General features: G+C 41.4%; 1 protein-coding gene across 1 annotated transcript in view; it reads left to right on the forward strand.

Moving 5' to 3' along the window:
- The window catches only part of KIF15 (kinesin family member 15), a 48,818-nt gene that overhangs the window by 1,161 nt on the left and 33,613 nt on the right, over nt 1–14,044 (forward strand). Inside the window, exons 2-10 of the mRNA XM_056129504.1 lie at nt 1,121–1,163; nt 2,067–2,253; nt 3,993–4,069; nt 4,648–4,685; nt 5,637–5,734; nt 8,488–8,667; nt 11,455–11,664; nt 12,396–12,521; nt 12,680–12,802. Of these exons, the coding sequence (XP_055985479.1) occupies nt 1,121–1,163; nt 2,067–2,253; nt 3,993–4,069; nt 4,648–4,685; nt 5,637–5,734; nt 8,488–8,667; nt 11,455–11,664; nt 12,396–12,521; nt 12,680–12,802 (1,082 nt within the window). The remainder of the gene's footprint in view (nt 1–1,120; nt 1,164–2,066; nt 2,254–3,992; nt 4,070–4,647; nt 4,686–5,636; nt 5,735–8,487; nt 8,668–11,454; nt 11,665–12,395; nt 12,522–12,679; nt 12,803–14,044) is intronic.

The raw sequence follows: 14,044 nt of genomic DNA on the forward strand, positions 1-14,044 counted from the left end.
CCTGGAACTGGAGGGCAAGGGGCCCTGATAGTTCTGTACTCAGTGTCCCACTGTGCTATGCTGCTGTGCGGTCTTTTCTTTTTTCTTTTTTCTTTTTCTTTTTCTTTCTCTTCTCTTCTTCCCTTTTCCTGTGGTAGGTGAGGGGTGGGGTTGGGCCACAGCCTGTGATGTTCAGCGTTTTTCTGTCTCTGTGCCTCAGGGATTGAACCCTGGTCCGCTTCGTGCAAGGCAAGAGCCTTTCCATTGCTCTGCTCCCAAGGGAACTTGTTATGTAAACAGTACTCTCGCCTGGAGCCTGGGGCTGGCTGAGCCCTCACAGCCAGGGAAGAAATCCTGCAGAAAGGAGCAGAGGGAGGGGACCATTCTGTGATCATAGTTGATCAGCCCAACTCCTGACACAGAGAGCTGTCTACCACGGGAGCTCCAGCTCCTGCTGCTGGAAGCAGAGAGCGATCTTGGTTCAGATGCAACAGACTCCTCTTCTGAAAATTCCTAGATTTCTGTTGAAGAGACCTTTCTTCATGGCTCTTTACCTATGGAGCACCTAAAGTTGATGTGTAATAGTTTTAAAAATGTCAACAGTTTCAGTTATTGGGGGTGGGTGGCAGCCTTGGAGTCACACTTGCGAGTCTTGCCAAAAGGTTGAAACGGTGACACTGTCCTTAACTAAAATAGAGAAGCACATTTGCAGTGGAGGGGGGGGGGATCAGAAGCTGGTTTTGGGTGCCTTCAAGTAGAAGCATTGCTTATTGGCCATCTAACTTGGAGAGGACAAGTAGGCAATTTTTAAGAGCCTAGGGCTCATTTAGGAGAACTTTAGAGGGCAAAGGTATCAACTTGGGTATCCTCAGTGTATAAAAAGTATTTAAGACTTTGTATTAAATGCTTTGTAATTACAAAGTACTTAATACAAAGCATTAGAAGGGATGTCGTCCCCATGGAGCATGTAAGGATGGAAGAGAGGGACAGACCCAGGCTTGGATCCTACAGGTGCTCAACTGTCAGAGCTCAGCTGAGGAGACCGAGAGACTGAGAAGCTGGCCACTTGGGCATGGGGTTGATGGACTTCACTTTGAAGCACATTAAGTGACTTCTTGTCTTTCCCCCCCCCCACCCCCAGCTGAATTACGCAGTGCTGCAAATGGCCAATTGAACCAAGCAAGGTAAGTAAATACCTTTTGGTGACATAAAGGATCAGAATAGCAATGTTTCTAAATTATTAGCCATCGTCAGCATGACTATATTGGTATTTTTATTAAAGCTTGGTTCTTCACTACTTGGTAATCTGCAGAGGGTGGGTGGGTGGGGGGAGTCACATTCTCCCACATCACCCAAGCAGTATCATCTCCCATTTCTGACGAAAAGATGGAATCAATAACGTAAGTCACCCTTGGGATGATTTACTATTACTAAGAGGGAAGTCATCTGTGATAAGTCTCAAAGCAGGGATTAAAGCACTACCATCGAGTGCACTTCAGATGGCTCTTGTGAAACAAAGTAATAAAGGGTGGGAGTCATGTGAGATTCATTTATTTTTACGTATTTTTTTTTTTTTTGCAAAGCAAGAAAGTTTTTTATTGAAAGTAGAAAGATGCAAAGGAAGAGAAAGGGAGAAGTATTTGTTCTAGAGAGAACATAGGCTTCTCCTGGGTGAAAATAAGCAAGCAAAGAAGCATAGAGACAAGCAACGGAAATAACATATTCAACAGAGAACAGGTTTGAAGAGCGAGCCCATGTGAGATTCATTCAAAGAGGGAAATGTTAGGGCTGGGGATGTGACTCAGTAGTAAAGCACTTGCCCTGCAGGTGTGAGACCCCCCTGGGTTTGATCGGCAGCACAGCCCACACAAACAAAACACTATAAAAGATATTAATTATATTATATAATTAATTATTAATTCGTGGATCTTGGGGGGGAAAAGTAAAGACCTATGAGGGCTGGAGAGATAGTATAGTGGTAGGGTTCTTGCCTTGCATACAATAGACTGGGAGTTTCATCCCCCCGCCCTCCATCACATAAGGTACCTTGCATCTTTTTTTAAATATATACATATATCTATCTTTAGCAATGAAGGTGATGATGCCATCAGAGTTTTTGTACGGATTCGTCCGCCCAAAGAGAGCTCCGGACCGGCTGATGGAGAGCAAAACTTATGCTTATCCGCGCTCTCGTCTACGACTCTCCGGCTACACTCTAACCCTGAGCCTAAGGTCTTCACCTTTGATCATGTTGCAGACATAGGCACTACTCAGGTATGATCATTTAGAAACTTGAACTTCCTACTTGAGACATGGAATCTCTTATTTGTGAAGATTTCTTTTTTCCTTTTTGGGGGGGCTGAGATGCTTGGGTTACTCCTGGCTCCGCACTCAGGGATCATTCCATCTGATGGTCTTGGGGGACCATATGGGGTGCCAGAGATTGAACCCGGATTGGCCATGCGTAAGGCAAGTGCCCTCCCTGCTGTGCTGTTGCTCTGGCCCTGAATATTTTCTTTCTGATCTCTCATTTGAATTTGGAAGTTCAGACATTTCCCAAATACTTGAAATTTAGTTGTAAGTGTTTTTCTTCATCAAATTGTGTAGCAGAATGCCATAAGCCTGCTTTGTGTATTTTCTCTATTTAGTGATAAGGGTATTGAAGGTCAGCTTTTCAGAGCCACTTCAGTGTTTGATAAGTACATTTCAATTACCTGGTTTAAGAAATGTTTTTTAGGGGCCGGAGCTTTAGAACAGCAGGGAGGTGATTTCTTTTGCATGCAGTTGACCCAGGCTTCATCCCCAGCATCTCATGGTCAGGAGTAATTCCTGAGCACTGCCAGGTGTGGGACCCCCCCCAAAAAAAAAAGAAAAAAGAAATGTCTCTTAGTTTTGGCTGCTATAACAAAAATATCATAGACTTAAGCAACATTTATCTGTTGTAAATGAGTTTGTAGATGGTTCATTTGGAGTCTTTGACAGTCCAAGATCAAGTCAGTAGGTTGGGTCCATGAGAGTATGTTTCCTGGCTTGTAAAAATCTATCTTCTTGCTGTGTCCTCACATGGATAAGAGAGAAAGCAAGTTCTCTTACATCCCCCTTCTCTTAAGTGTACTGCTCCCACCTTGAGGCCTCCACACTCAGCATTGAATAACCTTGGCCATGCTCCCTCTTCAAATAACTTCACTTTGGAAATGAGGCTTTCAACATGTGAATTTTGGGGGAGAGTAGTCACTTAGCAGAGAGATACATAGATTACTCTGGTTTCAATAACTGCTCTTTTATTAAGGACTGTTTAGTTAAAATCTAATTCTGTAGCACTGTCGTCCCGTTGTTTATCAATTTGCTCAAGCAACACCAGTAACGTCTCCATTGTGAGCCTTGTTGTTACTGTGTTTGGCATATTGAATATGTCACGGGGAGCTTGCCAGGCTCTGCCTTGAGGGCGGGATACTCTTGGTAGCTTACCGGGCTCTCTGAGAGGGACGGAGGAATCGAACCTGGGTCGGCCACGTGCAAGGTAAACGCCCTATTAGCCAATAGAATTTGACAGTGAGGAAATTTCCTTTATGCACATTCCCGGCTACAATAGCTCCTAGCCTCATGTGATTATTTAATAGTAAATCAAATTTGGAACTTAGTTTTCTCAAATGCATGACCTGTATGTAGCTGTTGAGCGCAGGAATTGTGGCTGAGTACATGACATAAGTTTTCGTTGCTTGTTCTTGTTTTTATTTGGGGGACACACCAGACTGTGCAGGATTGCTCCTTGGTGGGGCTCGAACGTGGCCTGAACCCAAGTGTCTTACCCACTGCTGTACTATCTCTTTGGCCCTTACAATTTTTATTGTTATATTGCAGAATGTGGCATAGGAAAAATATTTTTATTTTTTAAAATGTTAAATAACAGGTTTGTTGCCAAGCACACATTTCTCTTAATGTTACACTGTAGAATAATTAAGGAATACTAGTTTTGTCTTTGTGACTTGTTAACATGTTTGGTGCTTTTCTAGGAGTCAGTGTTCTCAACTGTGGCCAAAGGCATTGTGGAGTCCTGTATGAGCGGTTACAATGGCACCATCTTTGCCTAGTAAGTTGCCTCTTCCTACAAGGGGTAGTTATAGGTGCTTCTCTTCCTTTTCTGTGGCTGATTTAACGAATTAGATTTAGTGTTTTGAAATAATATGCATTGATCATAGTTTTTAAGTCAAGTGTGGCACCAACTTCATGAAGCAAAAATCGGCATCTGCAAATCCATGTTCCCCTCTGAAAACTCTCGGGAAGAACATTCTGGAGATCACCCACACTTCTTTTCTTGTACCTTATCACCTCTCTTCAAAGTGTTGTTGCTTTGTGAAGTCAGTGTCACACTTGACTTAAAAACTATAGTTTGGACCACACCCAGAGGTTCTGCACTCAGGAATATTCTGGACAGGTTTGGGGGACCATATGGGATGCGTGGGATTGAATCTGGGTTGGCAGTGTGAAAACCAAGTGCCTTACCCACTTTTCTCTCTCTTTAGCCCCTATTCCTGACCCTGATTTTTAAACAGAAAACAAGACTTTGGTTCAGAAGTTTATCTACTAGGTCATTCATGTTTACATTGGATGGTAGTTTTCTAAACTTATGTATAAAAACACTAGGTAAAACTTTTTTTTTTTTAACAGTGGACAGACTGGCTCAGGAAAAACATTTACTATGATGGGTAAGTAAACAATTGCTGACCTGATATACTTTTCCTGTAATGATAGTATGTGGTATTTTTTGGGGGGAGGGAATAATTACTTTGTAAGTTGTTGACCTTGTAAGATGAGTGATATTTCCTAGTCCTCTGTGAGATTGTGAGTTACCTTATTGAAGGTCCCTATTTGTAGCAGTGTTCCCAGCTCAGTGCTGAGCCCAAAGAAATTGTGCAGTCAAACAGTTTTGAGTTGAGCTAAGTGAAATTTTTTATATTTATAAACTCTTAATGGCCAAAGCACAAGCCAGAATTTCTTGTCAGTAGATACCCCACCACCATCATCTCCTGAAGTATTTAGTACCCTGCTTCTGTCACTGATTTTCCGTATACTGTCTGGAATATTTGTTAACATTATCAGTTGAGAAGTCTGAGAAATTATGTGATTAGCCTGTGGCCACACAACCAGTGTCTACAGTTCAGCCTCTGAGACCAAATGTTATAATGGAGAAGTTAAATTATTTGGTATTTGTGCTAATTTTGGTGCCGGGCAGTAGGAAAGATTTCAAGTTTGGTTTTTAACTTATAAAATAACTTTAAAAATTGGTTTATGGTGACTGAAGTCAAAAACTAAATTCATAAGGGAATGCCCTGTCACAGAAGCAGGGCGGGGGGCTATAGGAAGATGAGAGGGTTACTGGGATCATTGGTGGTGGAGAATGGGCACTGGTGGAGGGATCGGTACTCGATCATTGTATAACTGAAACCTAAGCACGAAAGTTTGTAAGTTTACAACTGTACCTCATGGTGTTTCACTAACTAAAAATTTAAAAAATTTTCATTTGGGGCACAGAAAGGAAACTGACTTTACAATGTTATCTTGTTGCTGTATAAAGTAATCTTGTGTTAACATTTTGCAGGACTCTTGTAATAGTATAAAAATGAACTTATATGTAATGTTTTTACCATTTCTTTTAGGACCATCTGAATCTGATAATTTTTCTCATAACCTTAGAGGGATAATCCCGCGAAGTTTTGAGTATTTATTTTCCTTGATTGGCCGTGAAAAAGAAAAGGTAAAACTTAAAGTAACAATAAAATGTCTTAGGCAGATGGGCAGTAAAAATGGTAGGGGCCATGGGCCTCTAGCAGTTTAGTGGTGTATGTATATGTCTGAAACACAGTCCACAACCCTGTGAGCTGGAGACGCAAACTACAGCCAGACTTAAAAATCTGCCTGTTAAGGGGCTGGAGAGAGTACAGCGGGTAAGGCACTTGCCTTGCATGTGGCCAACCCAGGTTCTATTCTTGGTATCCCATATGATCCCTTGAGCCCCCAGGAGTGATTCCTGAGTGCAAAGCTGGGAGCACTGAGCACTGCCGCTATTTTCCTTCCTCCATCCCTCAAAAAATTCCCGTTAAGGAGGGGACTGAGGAGTGGAAGAGAAACAGAACCAGCAGTGGAAGAAGGCTCGCCCTGGTGGTGGGGTTGGTGTAGGAATGCTATATGCCTGAAACCCTCTAATGAGCAGCTTTCTAGAAATAATAGTGCCTTAAATTAAGAAAAAATAAACATTAAAAGTGTTTAAAATGTTTATGTCGCACTATAGCACTGTCCTTCCATTATTCATTGGTTTGCTCGAGCGGACCCAGTAACATCTCCATTGTGAGACTTCTTGTTACTATGTTTGACATATCGAAAACGTCATGGGTACCTTACCAGGCTTTGCCGTGAAATAACCTATTTTTGAGTAGTTAGCTAAACTGCTATTGATGCACAGGTGCGTAGGTGTTACTTAATAGTATGGATTGGCTATTATATAAAAAGAAATCTTTGAATTCATAAAATAAAATTAAGGATTATTAGTTTTTAACTTAATCAAAATTTTAAAACATATCATTCTTGAACCCAGATTATTGTTTTGTTTTTTTTTTAAAGAAGATTGGAGAAAAAGTTCAGTGGGTAGGGCGCTAGCCTTGCACTTCACAGATCTGGGTTTGATCCCCAGTACCACATGTGATCCCCTGAGCCATGCCAGGAGTGTTTCTTAAGCACAAAGCCAGGAGTAAGTCCTGAGCGCCACCGAATGTGGTCTAAAAAGAAAAAAATTAAAGTAAAAAAGGAATGTTGGGGCTGTAGTGGTAGTACAGTGAATAGGGCGTTTGACCTGCATGTGTTCGACCCAGCTTTGATCACCAGCATCCCATATGAACCCGTGTATTGCTGGGAGTGGCCCAAGAAAAGAAAAAGAAAACTATCTCAGAGGTAAAGAAAATCTTAACTGAGGAAAACAGAGTCACCAAATCTTATCTCCTGCCTGTGCCTAGGCTCTGAGTGATTGTGGATGCTCCTAGATCCTCAGCATGTCCCATAGTTCTGGCTTATTACCTCCTTGGCCACACCTGATTATAATTTTACTTCACTGTGGCGTGCCAGCAGTGGGGATATGCACTTTCCTACTTTGGATTGATCTCTGAGGCTGGGTCGTTTTCAGGATTGTGCTTCTTTAGAACCACTAGTGTTATTTGTATTATTGCATGTGCACCAGGAAAGCATTGTAGTTTTGAGTCACTGTTTTACTTTTTTTGCAGAAATTCCCTTGGATTTATGCAGCTATGCATTCTGAATATGAGGCCGAAGAGATAGTGCAAGGGTTAAAGTACTTACTTTTCATTCAGCCAACCCTAGTTGGAATTCATGGCACCACATATAGCCCCTTGAGTACTGCAGGGGCTCACTCATGAGCACAGATCCAGGAATAGCCTCTGAATACTGCTGGGTGCAGCCTCCCCCCATCCTCCCCAAAAAAGACATAAAAAATCACTCAGAGGAAAAAAAGACAAGCACAATATGGACCACTTAAGCAATTGTAACACTATATACTTTTCTGTGATTAAAACTTAAAATTATTTTCAGTCTTTCAGAGAGTATAGCAGTTTCTTCAAATATAAGCTTTACGAGGTTGCCTAAATAGATAAGGGAGACAAAAAGAGAAAAACGGGATTGCTCATCCGAACTGACCAATTTCGGTCTTCTTATTTTGGCCCTGAATATCTCTGCAAACCATTGGTGGTCCTGGGATTGAACTGATACTGGTGGGGTTTTTTTTTTTTTTTTGATGGTACCAACAAAGATCTTTTTTTTTTTTTTAATTTAATTTTATTTTATTTTTGCTTTTTGGGTCACACCTGGCAATGCACAGGGGTTCCTCCTGGCTCTGCGATCAGGAATTACCCCTGGCGGTGCTCAGGGGACCATATGGGATGCTGGGAATTTAACCCGGGTTGGCCACGTGCAAGGCAAACGCCCTACCCGCTGTGCTATTGCTCCAGCCGCAACAAAGATCTTTATTGGTTGCAGTGATCTGTGGGGAGGAGACATGACAGCTTCAGCTCCTGGGGCCAGGTAGCTGCACCTGAAAGGCAGACTGATAGTGTTTTAAATGTAATGATATTGGGGCCAGGGAGTTAGTACAGCAGGTAAGGTATTTGCCTTCCATGCGACTGAACTGGGTTCAAAATCTGGCACCATATGTTGCCCCAAAGTTCCTCCAGGAATGATCCAGATAGCCAGGATTAAGCCCTGGGCACTGTTTGATGTGGCACAGTTTCTCCTACCTGCTCAACAAAAAGCTGTGTTACAATTAGATAGCTTCATTTTAATTTTTTTAGTTATCTTTAGGTTTTTTAACATCTGGAAGATGTTGCATGTTGTGTAAAGAATAACATATGATGACATCTGCACCTTGTAGAGCAAATGAGATATTCACATGAAAGAGAATGAAGAATACATGAAAATCATTTATCTAAAGGAGACTTATTTTTGCAGGCTGGCGCTGGAAAGAGTTTCCTTTGCAAGTGTTCTTTTATTGAAATCTACAATGAGCAAATCTATGATCTTCTGGACTCTGCATCAGCTGGACTGTACTTACGAGAACATATCAAGAAGGGAGTGTTTGTTGTTGGTGCAGTGGAGCAGGTGGTGACCTCAGCTGCGGAAGCCTATCAGGTACCCTGGTTGAGTTATCTAATCTTTAGACAACTAGCATAGTATCTGTGAAAAACATCTTCTTAATAAAAGCAGTAATTGAGGTACTAAAAATATTCTGTAAAGGCATTATTATCTCTCCTGCCCCAATTTTAAAGTTTTTCTTTCGTTACAATTTTACATATAAAAAATGCCACATGTATGTAGGTTGCTAATCAAAATATTGAAATGAACTTGCTGGAGTTCATTGGACAGTTTTAAGGCTCAGATATCACCAATTTTACACCAATGTAATTGCTTCTCTCTTGCTCATATCCCTGGTTCCCTGTTCCTGAACAGAAGCATTATGCTGGTTGTCATTACTACTTTACTTTTGAATTTCATATATATTTTTAATATGTTGCTTTTGAATTTTATTTGTATCTATCAATAGATTTAATTTTCTATAACTAGGTTGTAAAACAGGATAATTTAGGAAAAGTATGTATGTTGTGATCTTTATCACTGTTGACCTTTTTCACTGCTATATAATATTGTTATCTGAACATATGTGAAAATCTTTTCTCAGTTTATTCTTCCATCAAAAATTCTTTTGATAAAACTTTTTAGACTGTGACTATCACAGTAGGCTTCACATATGAGCCTGTGTATGGTTTTATACATACTTAAAAAGGCAGTTTCGGGAATCAGAGGTTAGGGTACTTGTTTAGCACACGACTAACTGGTTTTGATTGTATGCTTCCCTACTCCCCATTCCTTTGGCAGTCTGAGCCTGTTGAGAGTGATCCTAGAGTGTAGAGCCAGTTGTATATATATATCTGTGTTTTTGTTTTGACATCACACATGACGGTGCTCAGTGCTTACTCCTGGCTCTCTGCTCAGGGTTCATTCATGAAGGGGCTTAGAAGACCATATGGAGTGCCAGGGATTGAACCCAGGTTGGTCACATGCAGGGCAAATGCCCGACTCTCTGCTGGTGATCAAGCCCTGTCTTTGGTCAATGATTATCAACTTAAAGTTGTTTTGTTTTGTTTTTGGTAAGTTTTATTCTAGTAGAACTTATTTAATTCTTTTTTTTTAAGTTAAATAATATTTTACTTAAATTCTTTTTTTTTTTCCAGTGCAGCTTTAGATGACTACCAGAAAATGACAATATTCTGTTGCTCAATAAACCTTTTCACATTTTTCAGCAAGATTAAATTTAAATAGTAAAGACAGTACACCCAATTAATTAGGACACAACTCAAAGTTTGCTTTAAATAATTTGGGTGGTTGGGAGGGTGGGAAAGACATGACACTTGTACTGAAGAGAACCATTTTTTATTGTCCAGGAGTCTTTTTATTTATTTATTTATTGCTTTTTTGGTCACACCCAGCGATGCTCAGGGGTCATTCCTGGCTCTGGACTCAGGAATCACTCCTGGCGGTGCTTGGGGGACCATATGGGATGCCGGGGATTGAACGCAAGACGGCCGCGTGCAAAGCAAACGCCCTACCCGCTTGCTATTGCTCCGGCCCTGGAGTCTCTTTATTTTTAAACAAATACTTTTCATGCCATGAACTCATGGGAAATGGGCTCCAGCGGCTCAGGCTTCTTTCCATTGATTCTTACAAAGTGTGCGTCTCTTGATGGAGTAGGCTGGCACTTCAGTTGAACCCAAGTCCCTTTCTCTTTGGCTTTCTTCTCTTTTTTTGATCATCTTCCTTCACCCATTTCAGAAATCTGTCTCGACTTTTAGAGTGCTTAATATGCTCAATGCGGATATTTATTCTCTTGGCAAGAATCTTGCCCTTGGGGCTAGAGAGATAGCACAGCGGGTAGGGCGTTTGCCTTGCACGCAGCCGACCCAGGTTCGGTTCCCAGCATCCCATATGGTCCCCTGAGCACCGCCAGGAGTAACTCCTGAGTGCAGAGCCAGGATTAACCCTGGTGCATTGCTAGGTGTGACCCAAAAAGCAAAAAAGGAAAAAAGAATCTTGCCCTTGACTTGTTTGTTAACAACAGTGCTGACAGCATGCTGGGTAACATTGTAGACTTTTCAGTTTTGCCATGATAACATTTGTGGGGCATTCCTTTTTGTACAGTGCCCATTCCCTTTATGTCTACAATATCACCTTTCTTGTATATACGCATGTGGAGGGGCTCTGTGCAGCAGTGCTCAGGTGACCATGTGGTGGTGGGCTCCTTGAGTCCTGCCCTGGGAGCCATTTCCCCAACCTGTGTCCCCATTGTATCCTATCCATATAGTGCCTTTGCTACTCAAAAATGTAGTTCTTGGGTGATTGGAATCACTTGGGGGCTGTAGTAATGCAGAGTCTTGGATCCTGCCCGGCACCCTCAGAATTACCTGAATTATAAGATAGATCATTAGTATCCTTGTTAACGTTTGAGATGTTCTGCTCACTTGGTCGACACCCATGTTTCCAGGTTTCAAATTTAGAACTGAGCCTTAAGATTCAGATGGTGCTAGAGCGCTTTTATACAACTAAAGAACTGCAGATCGTTGAACTTCAAGGTAGTTTCCAGGTTTATCTTTTGTCTTATTATCTAGATAAAGAACAGTTCTGAGGGCTGTATGGTTAACCCAAGTAAGACAATGATAAAACCAGTTCTAGGTCCTGTGTTTCTGATTTTATATTTGTTCTCCTTCTATAATACGGTAAGGTTCATAAAATGAGAGGAAAAAGAAAATTGAGTATACAGTATTTATTCTGCCCATTCTTTGACTACTTACAAATTTCCTTCTCATGTTTTTGGCCATTGAGTACCACTTAAAAGTCATGGTGATAAATGTTCCTTTTTCCTAGGTGCTGTCTGGAGGATGGAGAAACAGGCGCGTGGCCTCGACGTCCATGAATCGGGAGTCCTCGAGGTCTCATGCCGTCTTCACCATCACAGTAGAGTCCATGGAGAAAAGCAACGATGTTGTGAACATACGAACCTCTCTACTCAATCTGGTGGATTTAGCAGGGTCTGAAAGGCAGAAAGATACTCACGCAGAAGGGATGAGGTTGAAGGTAAGAGCGTCATGATGCTCTTGTGCTCGGTGCATACGAAATCTCACGAGGTGCCAGTACCGACATGAGTGCAGCGAGGGTCACAGAGAAGTCAGGTTAACCCCTGGAGGGTCTGCTTTGTGCACTGAGGTGAGGATTTGAGCCTCCGAGTGCTCAGGCTCCACGGATTGTGCTCTTAGCTGTAGCTGACTTTATTGCCTCTTTATGCTTCCTTCATGCAGACCCACATACTGAAATACATTACCGACAGCAAAGATCCATTGTAACTGTTGGAATAATGAAATGCCACTGACTTTTAAATTTTTTCCCCTTTTTTCTTGTTTTTCATATTGAATTGTAATGAGTGGCAAATAGGAAAATGTTAGAAAATAGTAGAGGATGTATTTTTGGTGAAATGGGCATTTTCTTAACTCATATTGTTTCTTACTGGCCTTTCCATTCAAATTGCTACCAAATTTAAATATAAAAAAGAATAGCTGTGTGGAGGCTGGAGTAGGGCTGGTAGGGCGTTTGCCTTGCAACCGGGGTTCAATTGCCAACCCGGGTTCAATTCCCAGCATCCCATATGGTCCCCTGAGCACTGCCAGGGATAATTCCTGAGTGCGGAGCCAGGAGTGACCCCTGTGCATTGCCAGGTGTGACCCAAAAAGCAAAAAAAAAAAAAAAAAAAAAAAGAGAATAGCAGTATAGCAGTGTTGCTGAATTGTCTTCTTTTCTCCCCAACATTTTAGGAAGCAGGTAACATAAACAGATCACTGAGTTGCCTAGGTCAGGTGATCACAGCACTTGTTGATGTGGGTAATGGAAAGCAAAGACATGTTTGCTACAGAGACTCCAAACTTACTTTCTTACTTCGGGTAAGTCGACTTCTTAGATTCCTGGGCTGTTCTTTGGTTGTACTCACCATGCCATGATTGTTAGTGAACAGTCTCACCTGTGGTGACAGAAGATTTTTTTTTCTTAAAATAGTTCTTTGCTTCTCACCTGAAAATCTACCATTCGTATCATTAAACAGGACTCCCTTGGAGGTAATGCCAAAACAGCCATAGTTGCAAATGTTCATCCAGGATCCAGGTGTTTTGGGGAAACCCTGTCAACGCTTAACTTTGCTCAGAGAGCCAAACTGATTAAAAATAAGGTAAAAAAAAAAGTACACTTTATTAAGTATAAAAGCACTTAAACTTACAAACCTATCTCACTTTTGTAGTGGTCTTAATGCTAACTTTTATTTATTTCTCTAAAAGCCTGAGTTTAAATAATTTAATTCCTTCTTTTCCAGTCTTCTGTATCACTAACGTAATATGACACATAGTTTTATGGTTATTATTTTTATCAAGTGAAATCAAAGTTTATTATTTTGTAATTGGATTGGAGAGAAGCTACCAGATTACGATGAGTTGACAGTGTGGGCAGGGATTTTCTAGGAAATAATCTGATAGTATTGACAAACACTGTTTTTCAAGTTGCCTACATAGCTCCTATGATTCTTCTTTTTTCTTTATATAAGAATTTTTCTTGACATTAGTGCTTGTCAGAGTCAGAAAACCTTTGGTTTGAAGGGCCAGGTGGTAAATATTTCAAGCTTCTGATATGGTCATCTGATAAGGACTTTGTCTCACCCACTCAGTTCTGCTTTTATACTTAGAAAGCACCACAGAGAGATAGCTCAGTGGACTTCCTGCGTGCTTTGCGTGTAGAAGTGTGGGTTTGATCTGCAGCACTCTGTGACTCTCCAGGCATAGATCTGGAAGTACTCTGAGCCCTGCCAAGTGTGCCTTTCCCACAACCCCTACTGGCTATGAAAGCATCAGAGTGTATAAACAGGCACAGCTCTATGGTGCGGCTTGATTTGTGGCAGCAGGCCGCAGACTACATTTGCCCAGGCTGTCAGCACACCAAGGAATCCCCACTTGTTTTGGTGGGGTAAGTCCCTTTAATTCTAGATTGAGGAATCATCATTCCATAAATTGGCAAATTGATACTCATAATTTTTTTCTTCTGGGTCCCACGTGGCAGTGGTAAAGAACTGTTCCCAGCTTGCTGGTTCCAGGATTGCTCAGGGCTGTGGTGCCTGGGCTCTTACCCTGGCTTGCTGCATGCGAAGCGTGTGCCCCAGCTCTTTGATATTCTTCCCCAGCCCAATTTCCTCTCTTTAAAGAGAAGAAAGTTCAAAGAAGAAATTGGTCATTCGTTCCCCTTAGATTCCTAGGTCATCATATGGTAAGAATTAGAGTACTTGTTGCTTCTTGCATAGAATGAGAATAGTATAGTTAGTATAGATCTAGTTACTGTTCTGGATTATGACCCTATAGTGTGGTGTTATTAATATGAGGAGGAAACAGACATTAGAGCTTCCTGATCCAGTTTCTTGGGACCTATT

Source organism: Sorex fumeus, unplaced genomic scaffold, assembly GCF_029834395.1.
Source record: "Sorex fumeus unplaced genomic scaffold, SorFum_2.1 ptg000072l, whole genome shotgun sequence".
Lineage (NCBI taxonomy): Eukaryota > Metazoa > Chordata > Mammalia > Eulipotyphla > Soricidae > Sorex > Sorex fumeus.